This window comes from Vicugna pacos, chromosome 11, assembly GCF_048564905.1.
Source record: "Vicugna pacos chromosome 11, VicPac4, whole genome shotgun sequence".
NCBI lineage: Eukaryota > Metazoa > Chordata > Mammalia > Artiodactyla > Camelidae > Vicugna > Vicugna pacos.
In genome coordinates, this window is record NC_132997.1 from 56,894,413 (window position 1) to 56,914,920 (window position 20,508).

Genomic DNA, 20,508 nt, shown 5'->3' on the forward strand with positions numbered 1-20,508 from the left:
TAGTAATAACAGTTAAACTTTCTATCAAGTTGAGGCTTTTTCACATGTCTCATGACAGTTCCTCTACACATCTTTGAAGCATACAAGAAAAATGAGTTGCCAAAAGCCTCAAACTTTTATATGAGTCTAATGTACTAAGATTAGGCAAAAGCTCTATTTGGCACAAATAGCTAAGATTAAAAAAAATTAGCTCCAGGGAAGACTGCGGTGACTAATACATTCATGAGAATAAAGAATGGTCATTTAAGAAAAGACTAACCTAACAGTTTTGTATCCTATTTTATAGAATTCTCAGAATGGTGGAACTATCTTATATTTCTTTAAGAAGAAAACACCTGAAACCTACCACTGACATTTTATATAATTGTTAAACTCTTTATATACAAGCCATCAATTTTATCATTGTAAACATGACTAATAAGTACATATGTTACAATCTTACAGATAAAGAACTATATGCTTGGATGAAGTGTGTGAAGGGACAGCCTCATGATCACAAACATTTAATGCCAACTCAAATTATACCCGGTTCTGGTAAGCATAAATATACATTATTGACTCAGTAGTAGTATAATAGTTCTTTATTGTTCCAGATTATTTAGGAATATAATAGAATGGAGAGGTAAGGTTTATGTAATCTTGAATTGTTCTTGTAATCCTCTGTGTAATAAAGCTAGCAAGATAAGTCCTGGCCCAGTGATGAAGAAAGCCATAGAGGAACCAGTTCAGAAGGGGAAAACTATAGTGTAATGAAAAGGCATATAAGATTTATTAAATTATTATACTTTTTTTCTTTTAAGCATACTGATTTTTAATTATAGATAAAAAAAGAATAGAGAACAACATGAATTTGGTTCAGTGATCAAACCTGAAACAGATGAAAGGGATGAAGAAAATAATGGAAGAAAAGTGAAAAGGCATAAGAAAATCTCTAAGAAAAATAAGAAATTTTAAGTAATCTTAACAACTAGTAATAATCTTTTTATTAACCATTATTATATTTTGTAGTTTTGACAGATCTTCTAGATGCGATGCACACACTTAGAGAAAAATATGGTATTAAATCCCATTGTCATTGTACTAACACAGAGAATATACAAGTTGGAAATTTTTCTGCTATGAATGGTGTGTCTCAAGTGAGTAGAAATCTCTGTTCAAATAAAAAATCCATGGTTAAATTAATCAGTTTGATATTTGAAATCCAGTGTAGGACTTGTGTTTTATAAATTCTGTTTCCTATGTTACTGTGTAAATAAATGTAACCTCTACTTTTAACTGAATAATTGAAGAGAGAGTATTTTAAAAATTCAACTATTCTACCTTTATAGGTTTTACAGAATGTTCTTAATCACAGTAACAAAATTTCTCTGTGCATGCCTGAGTCTCAGCAGCAAAATACCCCTCAGAAGTCTGAGAGTAATGGCAACAGCAGCCCAGGGAGTGATGTAAGCACAGACAGCAAGCTAACTCCTCCAGAATCCCAGTCACCACTGCATTGGTTAGCAGATCTTGCAGAGCAAAAGGCTAGAGAGGAAAAAAAAGGTAAATCTACTTTATTATTTAAGGATATAATGGAGAACTGTAATCAACAAAGTACTATATTATCCATTAATGTACTATTCACGTGGAACAGTTTTGTCATTTGCTTGCATTATGGCTTAGGTTCAGTAAAACCATGTCTTCTCTTACTAGGAACTGGCCTTCCTGTAATTGCATCAAAAATAGTCACAGAATCATCTGTCAACGAGCATATCAATAAAGCTACCAGGGCAGTAGATTTGTGACTTACCTATACTTTCTGTCTTAGTATACCATTTTTCATTTGTGACAGGTACAAACTCATGTCTAAGATATTGAGGAAGGCATTTTCCTATTCAAACCATTTGACTCCTGAGGGATCTAACCAATCCTCCGGTGTGTGCTGAAGTGAATAAATCACTAGTGCTACAGTTTTCACCTCTCACTATTAAATACACGGTTGCCAGTTTTGTCTGTACTTCAACAGGATGCTTAATTTTATTTGAATTTTGCAAAACGTTTTATTTCAGAAAACAAAGAATTTGCCCTTGAGAAGCAACTTAAAGAAGAAAGAGAACAAGACAACCCTGATTCTCCAAATAGCAGGACATCACCTCCTGTGTCCCAGAATAATGAACAAGGCTCAACATTACGTGATTTGCTGACCACAACAGCGGGCAAGCTACGTGTGGGTTCTACAGATGCTGGCATTGCCTTTGCACCAGTGTATTCGATGGGAACCCCAGTGAGTGAGATGCCAGATTTTTGGGTTCTATATGGGCCTTAAACTTAGATTTGGAGACTCAGCTATAAACTCCACAGTAAATAGATACAGATGTAATCAGATGTACCAGATTACTAGACATGTTCCTGTTTGCATTGTAACTCTTATAATACTTAAAAGCTGGAGACTTTGTTCTTTTCCCAGGTGAAAAGGGTTGGGGGAGAGGCGTTTTGATTCCAGAAGAGCCCTAAGATAGTTCTTCATAATTTGAAAAACACGTATCTAGTATGGGGGAAAGAACATGTGGGTGTGAATGTTTTACTACTTAAAATATTTAGAAATCAAATTTTTGCTTTAGTTATTTACCAGAAAAAATAAAAACAGACTAATTGCATAGGTAGGCACACATGTTTAGTGGCTTTTAAAAGTGTATGGGAGAGTTTGCCTATTTGTCCCTCTGCCCTGTTCCTAAAATATGAAAGGAAGGAAGGGCACACTTCACTAGTTTCTGCATACCCTGCAGACCACCGAAGTTCTGCTTCCCACCTGTCAGGAACAGTGTGGGGACTAGAGACCCACGTCCACTGACATGATTCATGAAGCCAGGCATATTTTTTGTGTTGGTTGTTTGCTATGTTACTAGTAAATCAAAGCAAAAATTTCAAAATGTTAACTTTTTCCTTGTAAATATAATTTTTTCCCTATTAGAGTGGTAAAAGTGGAAGGACTATGCCAAACATTCTTGATGACATAATTGCTTCAGTTGTTGAAAACAAAATTCCACCAAATAAAGCCTCTAAGATAAATGTAAAACCAGAGCTCAAAGAAGAGCCTAAAGAAAGCAGAAAATCTGCCGTGGATGAAAACAATAAGTTGTACAGTGATATACCACATTCCTGGATCTGTGAGAAGCATATTCTGTGGCTTAAGGATTATAAAAATGTCAATAATTGGAAGCTTTTCAAAGAGTGTTGGAAACACGGACAAGTGAGTATTTTAAGCTGATTTAATATGCTCTTAGCGGTGCTGACGCTGGTTGAATAGGAAAAAGAGTTCTCTTAAGAATACAGAGAGAGGGGAAAGGTAATATTTGACACATTTGGGTTGGAAGATACCAAAAACAACAAGTTACCAGAATGACTATTTCTTTCTTTCTTTTTTTTTTTTTTTACATTTTTTATTGAGTTATAGTCATTTTACAATGTTGTGTCGAATTCCAGCGTAGAGTACAAATTTTCAGTTATACGTGAACATACATATATTCATTGTCACATTTTTTTTTCCGCTGTGAGCTACCACAAGATCTTGTATATATTTCCCTGTGCTATACAGTATAATCTTGTTTATCTATTCTGAATATGCCTGTCAGTATCTACAAATTTTGAAATCCCAGTCTGTCCCTTCCCACCCCAGAATGATTGTTTCTGAATTCTTGTTTTTTGGCCAGGGAAGCTGCTTATTTGATGTTATAATTTTGATCTGTTGGTCAACAGACTTTTAATAAAGCTGTATATTTACAAAGTTTGGTACCACCTTTTTAAAATTTGTATTTTAGTCTAGTTAACAGATTCATATCTGCTATTAAAATGTTAATACCAGAACTATTTTTGTTGAACTGATGAAAAGTGTAGATGTTTTTGCCTATAATGTTTATCCATGGAACATTTATATATTTATAAGTTAGTTGATTAAATCTTGAACAACAGAGTCATTTAATTCTGTTCAGATATAAATGGTTTTGTTTGACAAGTTTTGATATAGTGCCATTCCAGGTGGCAGTTTACTACATTAATGCACACACATTATGAATTTGCATGACTTTGTATTATGTTCAGTTTTTTCCCTTGCATTCTGGACATCATTGGTATTTTACTTCACTTTTTTCATTCAACATAGTTATTGAGCACCTAGTAAATCCAGTCTCTGTGCTGGCCATTAAGGATGTAAAAATGAGTAAGAATCATTTCAATACAGTGGTTCTTTATCTTTTTAGGTTACCAATCCTTTTCAAAATCAGATGACAGCTTGATTCTTCACCCCAGAAAAAGATACACACTCATGCATTGCATATACTGTATATTTAGTACATGTATATATTTTTTGGTTGGCTCTCCCTGAAGCCTTGATGCCATTGCTGAGGTGGCATTTGAACAACTTAGATTTGTGTGGGTTTAAACAGTCATATAAATAAATACTTTTATAAATATGTTAAATATTCTAAGTATTTTGTTTAAGGTACTGTGGAAACCTATAAGAGTGAATGACTAAGCTCAAGTACTATTTCAAAAACGCTAGTCTGAATTGATATCTCAGGGGTTAAGTGAAGTTCTTCTAGATGGACAAGAGGTTAGGAATAAAATGGATCAGGTGTTTGAAGAACTGTTAAGTAGCTTTGTTTACCTGACAATAAGAATTCTCTGGGGTGATGATGGGGAAATGAGGTGGTTGGGGTTATTATTATTGAAGGACTTTTATAATATGCTAAAGAGTCTGAACTTCATCCTATGGATGACAGTTGCGATTGAAGAATCAAAGCAATCAGATTGACTTTTTAAACTGAATTATAGTTAATGTACAGGTGTACAATACAGTGATTCAGTTTTTAAAGGTTATACCTCCATTTATAGTTATTATGAAATACTGGCTGTCTTCCCTGTGTTGTACAGATTGACATTTTAAAATAACTCACAACAACAACAAAAAATAACTGACAACAAAGCAGGTTGGAAGTTGGATTAGAAGGGGAATAAGATCAGATGCAAAGAGTCTACTATTAGAAAGGTGTTTCAGTATTCGGAAAGATGATAATGATGATAGTAGTCTAAGAATTCTGCTTTAGAATAGTGTAATATATTAATTAACTTGCCTCTCTCATTTTTAAAATCTTACTTTTCCCAAGCTGCTGGTTACTATAATAGAGTAGCACAGGGCTGGATGGGAGTATTATTGGATAGGTCTAATAAGGGCTGGGAATTAATACATGAATTGTGAACAAAAGTTGATTATCTAAAAGTTGAATATATTATGATACCATTGAAAGAAAATGTAGTGGAGCAGTTAACCAAACTTCTTAGGGTGGTTATTGCTGTTGTTTAATTTTTTTTCTTTTCTTCTGAGATACTTTGTGATAACAACCCTAGCTAGAGGTAATTCTGCACTTGTGGTTCCCCAAATTTGATTGATTATCTTGAGAGTTTTAAGATTACTTTACAAATGACATTGTTTACAAGGAACTCTTTTTGGTTTTGTTTTGTTTTAGGGGAGGATAATTAGGTTTATTTACTTTTATTAATTTTTTTTAATGGAGATACTGGGGATTGAACCCAGGACCTTATGCATGCTAGGCACGCACTCTACTACTGAAGTCATAATTTCTCTGTGTTCTCTTTTACTTCATTTATAATAAATTTAAAAAAGAAAGAAACCTGAAAATAACAAATGAAGTTGCCTTAGAGGTGTGTTTTTTTTAAATCACATCAACATTGGAGTTTCAGAAGCTATAAATCTTCAGTTGTTGGTTTTGGGGTTAGAGAGCCTTGAAATTTGAATTCATGTGATTTCAGAGGAGAAATTCACTTTCAGGAAATCATTCATTAGATCTGAAATTTATTTTTCTGGTTGTTTAATATTTTAATTTGTCATGATCCTTGTGGAGGTAAAGAATATATGTATATATGTGTTTTAAGTGATATAAAAGTAGAATGTATAGAAATTTTGTTTTAATCTCAAGGATTATTAAAATCTTATAAATAGTACATACATACAAATATGTAAGTAGGTTGTGTTCTGTCTGTGAAAACATAGTTATATTGCCTAGAAATGAAAGTTTTTAGTATAGCCTTTCAGAGTTCTTTTCTGAAAAATACTTTATATTAATATTTAGTATTTTACTTTTTGTTTTCAAACATGGCAGTGTACTCTGCCATGTAAATGGCATTCTCTCACCCTTTTGTCTTTGAAAATATATTATGAACATCTTTCCAGGTCAGGGACTTTTTTTTTAATTGAAGTACCATCAGTTACAATGTGTCCGTTTCTGGTGTACAGCACAATGTCCCAGTCATGCATATACATATTTAAAAGCCTATTTTATTCTTACAATTTGTCATTAGTCCTGAAACTCAATATGTTATCCATTTACTATATGTGTGTAAAATGAAATTTTGGAAGTGTCCATATACTTCTAATTTTTACTTCTCTGTTTATTTCTTTATAAGCCTGCAGTGATTTCTGGTGTGCATAAGAAAATGAACATTAGCTTGTGGAAGGCAGACTCAATTAGTCTTGATTTTGGAGACCATCAAGCTGATCTCCTGAACTGCAAAGACAGCATTATTTCAAATGGCAATGTTAAGGAATTCTGGAATGGTTTTGAAGAAGTTTCAAGTATGTTGTTTTTTGATTGTTTTACTGTTTCCTTAAACATATCCCTGCCCCAATGATAAATTGGAAGTATGACTTATAGATTTTTAATCTTTGAAACAAAAGACACAAGTAGTTGGAAGTAAGAGACTGGGTCCTATTCCTGGCTCCATCCCTCTTTTCCTTTGACCATAAACAAAGTCATTTATACTGTTTCCTTATATCATGGGAAATATTTTTGGTAATCTCATAAGTATTTGAAACTTAAATTATGTACTTTATGTAAAACACAGACTAGTTTTAGTAACAACTGTGAAGAGATTTTTAAAGAATTTTTATATTACAATATATCTGTATACATAAGGAATAAACATCTTCATGCTACATAAGTACATAAGAAATAAAAGTTCATAAGCAAGCATTAAGTACCTACTGTACAACAATCGAATTAGTTCATTTTATATCTCTTCCTTCTCCAAACATTAACAAAAATAAAAAGACAGATTACCTTTTTAATAATCAACTGCATTCTTACAGAACGGCAAAAAACAAAAAGTGGAGAAACAGTTGTTTTAAAATTGAAAGACTGCCCTTCAGGAGAAGACTTCAAAACTATGATGCCAACAAGGTATATCGTTTTAAATTTGTTACTTTGACTCTCGGTTTTTTGCGGTTGAGCTGAGATTATCCCCAGAAGTGGGATAAGAAACTACAAATGTGAGCTTTTTAGGCATTTTCTTCCTCAGTTAAAAATAATAATTTAAAAACTGAATCTCCATAGTCTGAGCAGGGCTAAGTCTATTAGGACAATAAAGGAGAGAATACTTCTGTCAAAGAACAGGAGGCCCCATTTGGGACCTCTCTCCTTTTGTTGCTTTCAGTTTGCTGTAATTAGGGAAGCAGAATTGCAGTTTCAGTCAGTATCACTTCTGTTCTGTAGTTATCCGTGTGTGTATGCATTCCTTTAAACAGGAAAGTGTACCTGTCAAAGGCCTTAAGACAACTTTTCCTTGTGTTATCAACAAGTTGAACGTTATATATTTGAAAGCACTTAAGAATGTAAATCTTTATTCAAAAGACGTCACTATTGTTACTCTTCAGGTATGAAGAGCTTTTAAAAAGCCTACCATTGCCAGAATATTGTAATCCAGAAGGAAAATTCAATTTGGCCTCTCATTTGCCAGGATTTTTTGTACGCCCTGATTTAGGACCCAGGTTGTGCAGTGCTTATGGTAGGTATATATTTGCATTTCTATCAGCTTGGAATAAATGGAATATTCTAAATCAAGCAGTGTATATTGGGAATTAATAGCCAATATATATAGCTGAGTACCTGTTAATTCCTTGTAAAAGATTTACATTTTCTACTTGATTTTTATGGGATATTTCATGGATTGTGGTTTTTTGTGGGCAGGTTTTAGAAACTAAAACTTTAATAGATTATCCTCCTAAAACTGGTCTTGTGGGGAATATTTAGGATATGTAAAGTATTCTCTTAAGTAAAATTTTATTTTGTACACAGGTGTAGCTGCTACTAAAGATCATGATATAGGAACAACAAATCTACATGTTGAAGTTTCTGATGTTGTAAATATTCTAGTCTATGTTGGCATAGCAAAAGGAAATGGCATTCTTTCAAAAGCAGGTAAAGAAACTTAATAGTGGTCTTCATAATAACAGTTGAATAACCATACGCAGTAGTATTATCCAGAATGTCAGCCTCTGGGTTAACATCAAAGATTCCCCCTCCCATCAAAATGGGGACATTCTAATATTTATTACTTGAAACATGATTAATTTACCTGGTCTTTTTCTTAACATGAAATTTTAATTTAAAAATGAGTATTTTTTTTTGTTCCTTTCCTATTATTAAATATTGTGTTTATGAAAATGAACTGGTAAGCATTTGGTGAAGAATAGAAACTAGGTCCTGGAGATCTGAAGATGATTAAGACATGTTTGTTCTCAAGCATTCTTTTTTCTGCTGTAGTACCGAAGAGAGGGGGCCTTTTCACCTAAGTAGAAATAGCCTTTCTATCCACTGCATAGGTTTTAGATTCTGTCTTCTCCAGTTTATTTCTGAAACCTTGTTCCATCTACTATTCCTTCTTTGTCCAAAAGCCTTCTTCAAACTTTGTCTTCCTTGCGACAATCCTATTGCTTCTGCCTGCATAACAAATTCTTTGCTGTGTCTGTCACCTCTGTTTCATATTTCAACTCAGTTGAAACCTGTCAGTGCAGGTTGGCCTCTATACCTGACCCCACTGAAATTAATGTTGCTATTGCTATGGCTGTCGGTGACAGTTCAGTACAATGGTTTCTTTCTTGTACTTTTATTATTTGTACCCTCTATAACAACAGTTAATCACCACTACTTCAAATACTGGCCTTGGCTTCAGTAACACTGCTCCCTTGATTTGTCACATTTGATGGAGTTACAGACTTTTCTAAAGCTAAGACCTTTTTCTCTACCTTTCCCAGTTTACATGCCCTTCTTATGAAACTTATGCATGATTTTCAACCAGCACTTAGCTCACCAATTCTGTATCTGGAGCTCAGAATGTATCTGCAGCTTAGTGGCTAGGTGCTCAGGACCTGGGGGTTCATTTTAAGTAATTTTTGTATATATATTCTACAGTTTCTATAATACATACTCTAAGTTCCCCTCAAAACTATAGAAATTCATAATTTCTCAGCTTTCTTAACTGACTCTCCATTGATTATAATTGATTGAAAAAACTCTTGCCCCCTCATTCCCAAGGATTTGAGACTCAGACACACTTGAGCTGTAGTCTTAACTGTAACACAGAAACGTGTGATCTTTGGTTCCAATTACGTATCCTGTCAAAGCCTGTGGTGTCACAGAGTTATAGTTGACCCTCCTTATCTGTGGCTTCTGCATCTGCAGAATCAACCAACCAAGGTTAGAAAATATTCAGGAAAAAGAAAATTCCAGTAAGTTTCAAAAAGAAAAATTTGAATTTGCCATGTGCTGATTTTCAAAAAGCAAAACAAATCTGCTGTGGCCAGCAACTGTTTACATAGCATTCACATTGTATTTACAATTATTTACATAGCATTTAAATTGTATTAGTTATTATAAGTGATCTAAAAGTGTATGGGGTTGGTTGGGCCAGGGGAGGTAGGTGTAGATTATATGCAAACACTACACCATTTTATGTAAGGAACTTGAACATCTGTGGATTTTGGTATTTGCTGGGGGTGGAGGGTCCTGGGACCAGTCCTGTGCAGATACTGAAGTATCTCTTTTGTATCTCGGTGTACTTTGTTCAGATCATCTCCTGTAGCACTTAATCTACAATATAGAGGTTACACCTGCTTTTCTCCCCTACTTTTCTTTCATGTCTATAAGTGCTAGAACCTTCTTACTTACCTTTGTTTCTGCACCTCCCACCCCTCATTCGTAGCATATTTGGTCTTTTGAGGAAAAGTCATTAGCGTCTTAACTCTGGATTTCCTTCAAAGTTTTTGCCAATTTTTATAAGTGGTCACAAAAAAAGGCATGTTACAGAGTTATAATAATGCTTTAAATGCATCAAAAATACTCACCTACTTAAAGCACATTCCTTTTCCTCCACCTTCAGTGGCTCTCCTTCCTACTTGTCTCCCTGGCACATTCCTGTATTCATCCCTCAAAATGTAGCTCTATTGTCATCTGCCCCTAGACTAAAGAAACAGCTTCATTAAAGATAAAGATTTCTGAACATTTTATTGTAGTGAAATCAGGAATTTGAAAAAGATGATCTTCCTATACTTCAGAGATAACCACAGTTAACGTTTTTTTCCTGCACATACACATTTTAGTTCTGTCAATATTTTAGAAGAATGGCCTAATGCTTCCTCAAACCACAGCACCTAAAAGCATTTGCATTTGATTACAGATTAACCAATAATAATAAATGAGATTTCCCAGGAATTAGTTGGAAGACATTTTGCTCTGCCATTCATTAGTCATGGTAATGAACAAATTCCTTCTCACTGAACTTTTTGTTCAGTTCTAAAATAGAGGTTATTATCCTTGCTTACTGTAATAGTGGTAGTGGAAGTTCTTTCTAAATTATAAAATGCTATCTGAGGACAAATCACTGTTATGTCCACCCCCTTGGGATAGGAAGAAAGTTGGTTAAATTTAAGTAAAAGCTCTTGTTTTGTTTGTTTGTTTTAATCTCCCATTCCCTGATTTACAAAAAAACAGATGATCTGGGAAAGTCACTGTTGATTCCGTCCCTCGTTACCCCAGGGTGAATGTTCTCTGCTCTTGTAGTTCTAACAGTTTTGATGTGTAACTGGGTTCCATCTCCTCTTTAAGAGTCCCAGTCCAGTCAGGCACTGTGCTGCTCTGATAGGTCAGTTTTAGGAGACTGGGCTTTCTGGTGGTCTTTACTGACCAGTTTGAAAATACTCTCTGTGTTAGGAATACTTAAGAAGTTTGAGGAAGAAGATCTGGATGACATTTTAAGAAAACGACTGAAGGACTCAAGTGAGATACCTGGTGCTCTGTGGCATATTTATGCTGGGAAAGACATGGACAAGATAAGGGAATTTCTTCAGAAGGTAACATTTTTATCTCTTCACTTTAAGCTAAGACTTAATTTTTAATGTAACTTCATTGGCATTTTGCAGTATAAGATGATTAAATAACTTGGAGGATAGAATTTTTTGTTGTTGAAAGTCAAAAGCTCCTTTCTCTTGTTCTTTTTAAAGCTTATGTTGAGGATATTGAATGACAGTTTCTTCTCAGTTGCTAGCGTTCCCCCATTCCCTTAAAGAGCTAATCTGTTCATGAGTCAGATGTTACCCTTGGTGAAAAGTAGTGATTGGAATTACAAAATATAAAAACTAAAGGTAGGATTCTTTTTTTTTCCTGTTTTGTTGATATTTTGGCTGTCAACCTAGGCAATAATTCTACTGTCCATTCTGATTACTCTGTGACACTTATTTTGAGTGTATTCATACCTTTACTTGTTAAAAAAAAGTGACACATTAATCTGAAATTGATTGAAACCCTTGACTCAGATATTTTCTGTATTTTGTAATTATAGGGATTTCTTTTAAGGGACCATAATTGCTGCTTTTCTTATACTACACTTCATCTTCTTTCTGGATGGACTTACGGTTTGTCTTTGGTCAGTGTGAAGTGAAGGAGCTGTGGCCCTGTACCTACTGTCTTATCCCAGAACACCTATCAGTCTTTTAATTTAAAATATTATAAATTATGGTTTTTAAAGCAGAAGATTATTTCACTGGTTAGTCAAAGGGTCCCCTGAAATTGATTTGTCAAGGGTTAAAAGGTAAGCAATATTTAGGGTATTTTATCTTTGTACCTACCTTTTAAAAAGAGCAGGATTAAGAAATGTTTATGAAGTCCATACATATAAATGGTTTGGCTTTTGGGGAGAAGCTGCTAAATTAAGCTTTTCTTCATCTTTGTGCTATGCAGTAGTTATAAGGAACCAGATGGATGAAAGCTTCATAGTGGAAGGAGGAGGTGAGAGGGGAGTATGAATTACCTTATTTACAGCATATCAGGGTATTTTTTTAATATCCTTTGGCTTTTACAATTGTAGAATTTTTTTTTAACTTCAGCGCACTCAGCATTCCAGAAAATTGAGAAAGACTTACTGTAAAGAAAGTTGAAATTTAACTGAACAGAATTTACCATTTCCTTTGCTTAAATTGGGGTATATATTTTAATTTTAATCCATATTTCAGATTTCAAAAGAACAAGGCCTTGAAGTTCTACCAGAACATGATCCAATACGTGACCAAAGTTGGTATGTAAACAGAAAGCTGCGCCAAAGATTGCTTGAGGAATATGGAGTCAGAACCTGCACTCTTATTCAGTTCCTTGGTGATGCCATTGTCTTACCAGCAGGAGCACTTCATCAGGTATTTAAAAAGTTATTTCCAACACACCTTTTACTGAAAGAACCAGTTTTGAAAAAGAAATTATTCTGAGTATAGATAAATGAAGACATAAGGGAATGAACTGCACAAGTATGCTTTCATTAAGAAATCACTAAAACAGCTTTCCAGTACTTGATGAGATCTGACATAATCAAATGCTTTGAGAGCTTACATTCTGTTAACATGAGCCAGATTTCCATTTTTGTATTGTCTCTGATTTAGTGGATTGAAATCTAATTTTAAAGACTTTTTGAGGGGTACACCAGAAACTAACACAACACTGTAAATCACTGATATTTCAATTTTAAAAAAAAAACTTTGAGGGGAAAAAAGATACTATATATACTGAGTTCTCAATAGTTAAGACTTAACAGTGGAAGGGGTGAGTATCAAGACTAATAAGAGATTATACATTTTCTAAGGTACCAAGTGATGACTAGAATGAATTATTGGCTTGACTGTTCCATAATTCAGGCTTTCATTGTATTTCCTGCCTCGCTTTAGTTTGCTCAGCATAGCAATCGCATGTCTAAAATAAGACTGTGTAAATTTTTATAGCTCTTGATCCACAATTTAAATACCCAATCTGTTTTTTTGTGGCTGGACTGTGTAGCACCTAGAAGAATGGCATAGGCTAGGTGGTCTGTATGGAGGACAGCTTTGGATTAAAGGCATACAATGGATTTCTATAAGTAGACTGAAGCTACCACAGCCCAGCTTAGCCCTCATAGTAATAACAAAGTGTAAAAGAAACTCAACAAGCCAAAAAGCTACTTTGCCTTAGATTCCCCACCTTTGCCACTACCTGGTTATAGAGATATATCTGATGTGTGTACTTTTACCAAAGAAAGTTTCCTACATTTTATATAACTATATGCAATTACTGCCTGTATAACATTTGTGACACTTTTATAATAGCCACAAATACTTCTTAAGTGATAATAGGAGCTTAGTTTTTAAGATGTTAAGTTCAGGGTTAGAGTTACCATTCTTAGATCTCAAATGACATCTCAAACATCATTATAATAAATATACCTCTTCTCTACAGTAACTTTCTGGAGAAAAAATATATTATATGTATTAATGAATGTATTATTAATGTTACTTTATTTTCCCATGGACTTACATGACCATTTCAGAGGTGTATCATTTATGATTCATAGTTAAGATTCACTTCACATACCTTTTTTGGCCTTCTAACCTCTTATCAGAAAGTAGGTAATCTGTATCCAAATGTAAAATGCTCTCAAAAGAGCATGTTTGAGAATAGTAAATCTTTTTGTAAATAGGAATATTTTATAATACAAAACAGGTTCCCTTGAAAATCCTTACATAGTTTATCCAATATCCATTTTCTTAAACGACAGTGCGTTTGTGAGGTGTAATTTGCATACAGTAAATGTATTCTTTTTAGTGTACAGTTCTGTAAGTTTTGACAAATTACAGAACATTTCTATCATTCCAAAAAATTCCCTCCTCCCCCCACTTTTTTTGTCAACTTCTCCTGACATTCATATAATCGCTCATCTGTTTTCTTCCCCCTGATTCTGCCTTTATAAGAATGCATATGATTGGATTCATACAATATGTAGCCTTTGAGTCTGGCTTTTCTTATTCAGTATAATGCACTTGAGTTTCATCCACGTTGTTGTGTATATTAGTAGTTGATTCTATTTCTGTGTGGTTTTTCACTGTGTATGTGTATCCCTTTTTTAAAATCCATTCAGCAGTTAAAGGATACTTGGGTGGTTTTCAGTTTGGGGCAATAAATAAATAAAGCCACTACAGACATTCACCTACAGGTTTTTCTCTCAACAGAGGTTTTCATTTCAGTCGGGTAGATAGATACCAGCAAGTGGGATCACCTGGTCACATGATAAATGTATGATTATAAGACACTGCCAGGCTTGTGGCTGTACCATTTCCCATTTCTCAGACTAGTATATGTGAATGTGAGTTCCATTTCCTCGCCTGTCAGTTTTAAGTATTTGAATAAGTAAGCATTGTTATCTCATCATACCTTTAATTTACATTTTCTTCATAACTAAGTATGTTAAACATCTTTTCATGTGCTTATCTGCCATCTGTTAATTTATTTTGGTAAATGTGTGTTCAAATATTTGTCCTTTTATTCAAAACTGATAGATTGGAATATGTTAGTCACTATTAAGAGAATGAAAACGTAATCCAAAGAGTGGGAGAAGTATTTGTGATCAAAAATGGACAAATACGTATTTAATGAAATAGGGTTCTTTTCTTACTGAGTTTTGAGTGTCTTTATCTGATATGTGTTTTTGCACATATGTTCTCCCAGTTTGTGGACTGTCCTTTCATTTTCTTAATGGTATCTTCCAAAGAACAGAAGTTTTTAATTTTGATGGAGTTCAGTTGATCAGTTTTTATATGTATTATACTTTTATTGTTGTATCTGCAGAATTTTTGCCTGGCCCCAAGATCACAAACTTTTTCTCTTCTAGAAGCTTTATAGTTGTTAGTCTTAAATTTAGGTCTGTCATTCATTTTTGTTAATTTTTGTATATGGTGCAAAGTGTGGATGGTCAGTTTTTTTACATATTGACATTTCAGTACTGTTTGTTGAAAAAACTATTTTTAAATATTTTTCTGAAAATGTAATACATTCATGATTTTTGAAAGTTCAAACAGTACGCAAGGTTTCATAGTGAAAATTCAGTCTTTTGCTTACCTTTGCCTTCAGTTTCTCTCCTCCAGAGGCAGTCACTGTTGACACTGACAGAATCCATGCCTGTAAATGTGTCTCTACTGCTTTAGAGAGAGAGAAGAGAATATCCTTGTTTTCCCAAAATAGTGGGCAAAGTGATCCTGTTAAAAGCTTAGTTCACAAATCACTGCCGAAAGCCTCAGCAGGTGCTAAACAATATGTACCTGTATCCTGTACACACAAACTCTCTCTCTCTCAAGATGCTCTACTTAAATAGACTGAGGCAGCATGGTATGGCCTAGACTGGCAAATGCTTTTCTGAGCTCTGCCACTAAATTGCTGAGGGGGGTTACCCCAAGACAAAACTTCTCTGCTACATATTTTGGCAAAGAATTGCCAGCTATAAGAACAAGAATTTCTACCTTCCTTCCCGTATGTGGTATGATAATGACAGCACAGTTATTTGTACTCTATTGAAAAGGTGTTGTCCATGACTCATATGTGGTGGTGATATGGTTTTGAGAGAGAATTAAAAGGAAGTAAAAACACTATTCACAATGTTAACTTGGATTTAAGATGCGTTACTATTTACAACTTACTTAGTCTGTAGAGGTCCTGAAAAGTTTTCATTTATGGCTTCAACACTTTGAATAGACTACAGGTAGCCCTTAAAATAATCCCAAATTCTAAGTCAGTGCTTCTCACACTTTAGCATATACCAGAATTTCTTGGAGGGCTTGCTACAACACAGATTGCTAGACCCCATGCCTAGAAACTATTGAGTTTCTGACTCAGTGTGTCTGAGAAGGGACCTGAAAATTTACGTGTCTGACAAGTTCCCAGGTGATGCTGATATTACTGTACAGGAACCATGCTTTAAGAACTACACAAATAGGAAACCCTTGCAAACCCAAGCATCTATCAATGAAGTTTCAAGAAAATGACCCTGCATGACATGATGGGCCAGCAGCGGTAGGAAAGAATTGATATACCTGATTTGTCAGCAGTGGGCACTTTTAAGAAGCTGAGCTGGGGAGGGAAGGTATTCTACCCACAGCCCTTTTTATATATTCTAAGAACTAGTTTAGAATTGCAGATTTAAAAGTCTCCTGTTGGCAAACATGACTGAGTCTATGAAATCCTTGTATCTGTCCTTAGAGCAGGAGGATCCTGACCTCCAGGATTTACTTTGTCTCAGCTCTAGTATTCTGGAGTTTAGAGTAGCTTTTAGTTTTCAACAGCAACACTTTCTTTACTGATAATTTTTGTCCTTAACTACTTAGCTTAATTGTGTTTGGTCACTCATAGTGAGTTTATTATATATTATATTTCTACGTTGTAAATTCTCCTACATTCATGTGACTAGAAAGACAGGCAAAATCTTTGCACTCACAAGTTCTCACAAGTCACTGTGTATATGGCAGTCACGGTGTCAAGATAATTACCTTCCTACTATGAACACAGAAGAATTACATTTTCTTAACATTAGCTGTATTTATTATCACAACTGATCTTTTAAAGCAAGTATGAATAATACCGTCTGCCAAGGAAGTGAGATGTGAATGACTCAAAGATGGCCCAAAAAGGGGTAAGTGGAATGGGAAGTTCAAATATGTTCCTCTTTAAAACTGAACCTTGCCTCTTCACACTAACCATTAAGTCTTTAAGCAAAATACATCAGGCTGAGGTCATTAGGAAACATAACAGTACCTTGTAACCACTAATAAAAGTCACTTCTAAAACTGACAACCATGAACTGGCAAAGACTGACAATCAACTTTTTCAGAGCTCTGGAGTCTAATTCAAAACTCACATCGACCAGGGCACTGCTTAATGAAGGAAAGGGCATCTAATATTTTGTATTTAAGGACGTCTCTGGCAAGTCACCGGCTGACCACTGAGACAGTGGGACAAGAGACTTCAGTGATCACACCCAACAAGGAGTATAGTCTTTTCAAAGTCACAAAACAGATGGCTGGCTGCAGCTTACATCAGTCAACAGCAGCAAACCCTGCTGGCAGGGGGAACATCTGATTTCCAGTTACCACATTATAAGGTTCAGACGTCCAGTTTTCAAAAAAAGTCACAAGGCAGGCACAGGAACAGGAAAGTATGGACCATTCATAGGGAAAAAATAAGACTATCCCTGAGTAAGCTCACACATCAGGCATAAACTTTAAGCCAGTTATCTTAAATATGCTCAAAGAGCTAAATAAAACCAGGCAAACGACATATGAACAAAATTAGAATATCAATTGAGAAGTTTTTTTAAAAAAATAAAGGTACACATGCTAAAAGGTACACGCTAGCACTTTAGAAGGACTTGATGCCCATACATGTTCAGATAAGTTTAAGACAAGACAGGGCATCTGGAGACTATGCTGGTATGACTGAGTTATTGTAGGCCTGTAAAGTATCTGTTAGACAAAATACAGGAGCTGGGTTCCTGTTGACTTGCCATTCATTAGCTGATTTATCTTAGAACAGGGTCTGAACATCTTACCTGTAGTTTCCTGCTCTGTGAAATAGCCTCTGTTCTACAGACATATAATGAAGATCCAGTGAGACTGTACAGCAGTACCAAGAATGTGAGGCAGCCACTATGTTCATCCTCCAGAGGAGCCAACCTAATGATTAAAGGAAGAAAATGTTTTATACGTATGCTACCGAGTTATCAGTAGAGGCATAGTGCTTGAGTTAAGGAATAAAGAACTCGCAGACTTTGCATCTGTTCGGGTGGTCATTATGCCCAGAGGAGGAATTCCAGCCCCTTTAGAGTTTCATCATTCTGCTGTTAGATTTTTTTCTCCTCAGTCTCTATTCCCCACTTACTGTCTCCCTCTTCTCATTCCTCCCAATTTCACACTTTAAAAAAATTAGAATTTACATGCTTAGTTTTCAGTTATTTCTCCTTTCCCAGGAATGTTATAATAATACCTTTTAATATCACTAGAAGACAACAGAAAAATCACAAAATCCAGATCGGATCAGCTTGGTCCTTTTCCTGAGCATTGACACAAAGCAGTTCTAAGAAATAGTAAAGTGCAGAGTAGGTTTGTATATCCTAAACAATTAACGGATATTTACTGGCTTCTTGTGAAAACCATTTAGTTAAGAGACAACTGTCCAAAAGAAAAACAGTTGCAACAGGAAATTGAAGGGTAGCATTAATTGGTTAATTTATTTGAAAGAAAGGGCACAAAAATCCTAGAAGAATTCTAAAACTGTTATGGTCAATAGGTCTGTCTGGAACTACATTTTCATTCCAGTTCCTCACAAATAATCAAACTCAGTTTCATTTCCTTAAATCTACTCTCGGGTATAAAAGTTAACAGTGAAATGATCAAATGCTGAAAGTCAGAGGAGCAACAGCAGACATCCACATTGATTGCACTGACTTGTTAAAACAAATACCTTCCAGGTTTTTTTTGTTTGTTTGTTTTTAAAAGTAACACCTAAAAATCCACTTTGACAAAATACCTAATTAGGATCTAATTATCAGCCTATCTGAATGATTCCTAGAAAAGTTCATTATTTAAAAACATTCCATTTACATGAAATCACTTTACATTTTAAGTGATACAGCTTTCTCATAAAGTGTGGTGTTTGCTTTGAAATGTGTTTGATGTTTAGGAGAAGTAAGTTCTCTGGTGAATTGTCTCTTGTGTTTACAGTTAACAGACAACTTTGCTTCTCTTTATTCCCGCCTCCTAAAATTTATACTTTACTGATTTTGTTTTGGGGATAGGTACAGAATTTTCACAGCTGTATTCAGGTGACTGAAGACTTTGTGTCTCCAGAACATCTTGTACAGTCATTTCATTTAACACAGGAACTGAGACTTTTGAAGGAAGAAATCAATTATGATGATAAACTACAGGTAAGAGCTAAGTTTTCTAATTAGCTCCTGTTCTGCAGGCTTTTTATATTCTAAATTATGATATATGCATGACATTAGGCCATCATTTTCTAGTTTTTGTCACATTAGGATAACAACTGAAGATTGACTCCAGTATGCATTTTAACTGTATGACTTTTAGCCTTCGTTTTAACTTTTGGTTTAACAACTTTTCCTCTTTAAAAAAAAAAAAAAAAACTCTGGCAGTTTTCATTTGTTAACTTATCTCCTGCTGAAGTGATTAGAAATACCAACATCTCTTTCAGGTTAAAAATATCTTATATCATGCAGTGAAGGAAATGGTAAGAGCTTTGAAGATACATGAAGATGAAGTAGAGGATATGGAAGAAAATTAGGTGTGGTCCAGTTTGATGTTTATAGCCATTGAACTGGAATTAGTTACTCTTGAATAGTGATACTTATGCACACTGACTTAAGCTTCATAAAACCATCAGTGCCAAGAAATTCTCTTTGTAGTAATTACTTGTTACTGACACCATGGCAGTATAGCATAAGTCACAGCTCCTGTGACTCAATGTTAGTTATTAAAAACAAGCTAAATTTTAAAAGCAGCAGTTCATAGCTGTTTTTGTATTATAGTGTATATGATGTTTGTGAAAATGCCAGATTTAAAATGATGTATTTATTTTTGGAAAAAAAATACAAAATTCTATGCTATATTGTTGATCAAGTGTAAATGTGACCTTGTACAGTTTACTAAAATAACTGATATTTTTCACTACATTGAGACAGTTACTGTGAGAATAGGACACAAACACCAGCTATTGCCTGCATTTGGGAAATTGCTGAATCGCACAGCATACATGTCGTAATCAGAAAATTACTGCCAAATAATTGTAAAATTTGTAAAATATAAAGTATATAAAGTAGATACTAAATGCAGACACTTCAATATTTTGTTGAAGCTATTGACTGTACAATTAAACATTTTCAAAAGGTGTAATTTATTTAAAATTGTCTCATTTTGGTAAAATTTATGTGAACTTTTAAAGCTAAATATTAAACTTAATATGCTATGTAAATATATACATATATACATTTAATGATGTATTTTTTTAAAACATTGGCTTGCTTCTATTTGTTAAAGTGCAAGTGTTACATATGGCTTTGTAAAGTTGAGAGGGGTTTTACATTTTCCATTAAAAGGACTTTATCAAAAATTGGCTAGTCTAAGAGTTCTCCCTCTTTTGGCCTGCACTCACTGCTGGAGGCTTCATCGTCGAGGTGACTACCAGCATGCTGTTGTGATAACCATGTTCTCTCCTGGGACATCTCCTTCTTGTCTTTTACTCTTGTAAGCGTCTTTTAACTTTCTTCACACTTTACTACAGGCACCACAAGTAGTAAGTGCCTCAGCTTATTTGTCCTGTGGCCCAA

General features: G+C 34.5%; 1 protein-coding gene across 5 annotated transcripts in view; it reads left to right on the forward strand.

Annotated features, from left to right (window-relative positions):
• Positions 1 to 20,291, forward strand: part of JMJD1C (jumonji domain containing 1C) — a 258,095-nt gene extending 237,804 nt beyond the window's left edge. For 4 of the 5 annotated variants that reach the window (XM_072971435.1, XM_072971433.1, XM_072971437.1 and 1 more), the window contains 13 exons: positions 445 to 534; positions 1,009 to 1,136; positions 1,329 to 1,542; positions 2,049 to 2,263; positions 2,951 to 3,229; positions 6,460 to 6,628; positions 7,142 to 7,232; positions 7,706 to 7,836; positions 8,127 to 8,249; positions 11,040 to 11,179; positions 12,338 to 12,514; positions 18,961 to 19,092; positions 19,377 to 20,291. In XM_072971435.1, the coding sequence (XP_072827536.1) occupies positions 445 to 534; positions 1,009 to 1,136; positions 1,329 to 1,542; positions 2,049 to 2,263; positions 2,951 to 3,229; positions 6,460 to 6,628; positions 7,142 to 7,232; positions 7,706 to 7,836; positions 8,127 to 8,249; positions 11,040 to 11,179; positions 12,338 to 12,514; positions 18,961 to 19,092; positions 19,377 to 19,466 (1,979 nt within the window). In that variant the 3' untranslated portion in view covers positions 19,467 to 20,291. The remainder of the gene's footprint in view (positions 1 to 444; positions 535 to 1,008; positions 1,137 to 1,328; positions 1,543 to 2,048; positions 2,264 to 2,950; positions 3,230 to 6,459; positions 6,629 to 7,141; positions 7,233 to 7,705; positions 7,837 to 8,126; positions 8,250 to 11,039; positions 11,180 to 12,337; positions 12,515 to 18,960; positions 19,093 to 19,376) is intronic. The other variant, XM_072971434.1, reaches the window with a different exon arrangement.
• The last annotated feature ends 217 nt before the right edge of the window (positions 20,292 to 20,508 follow it).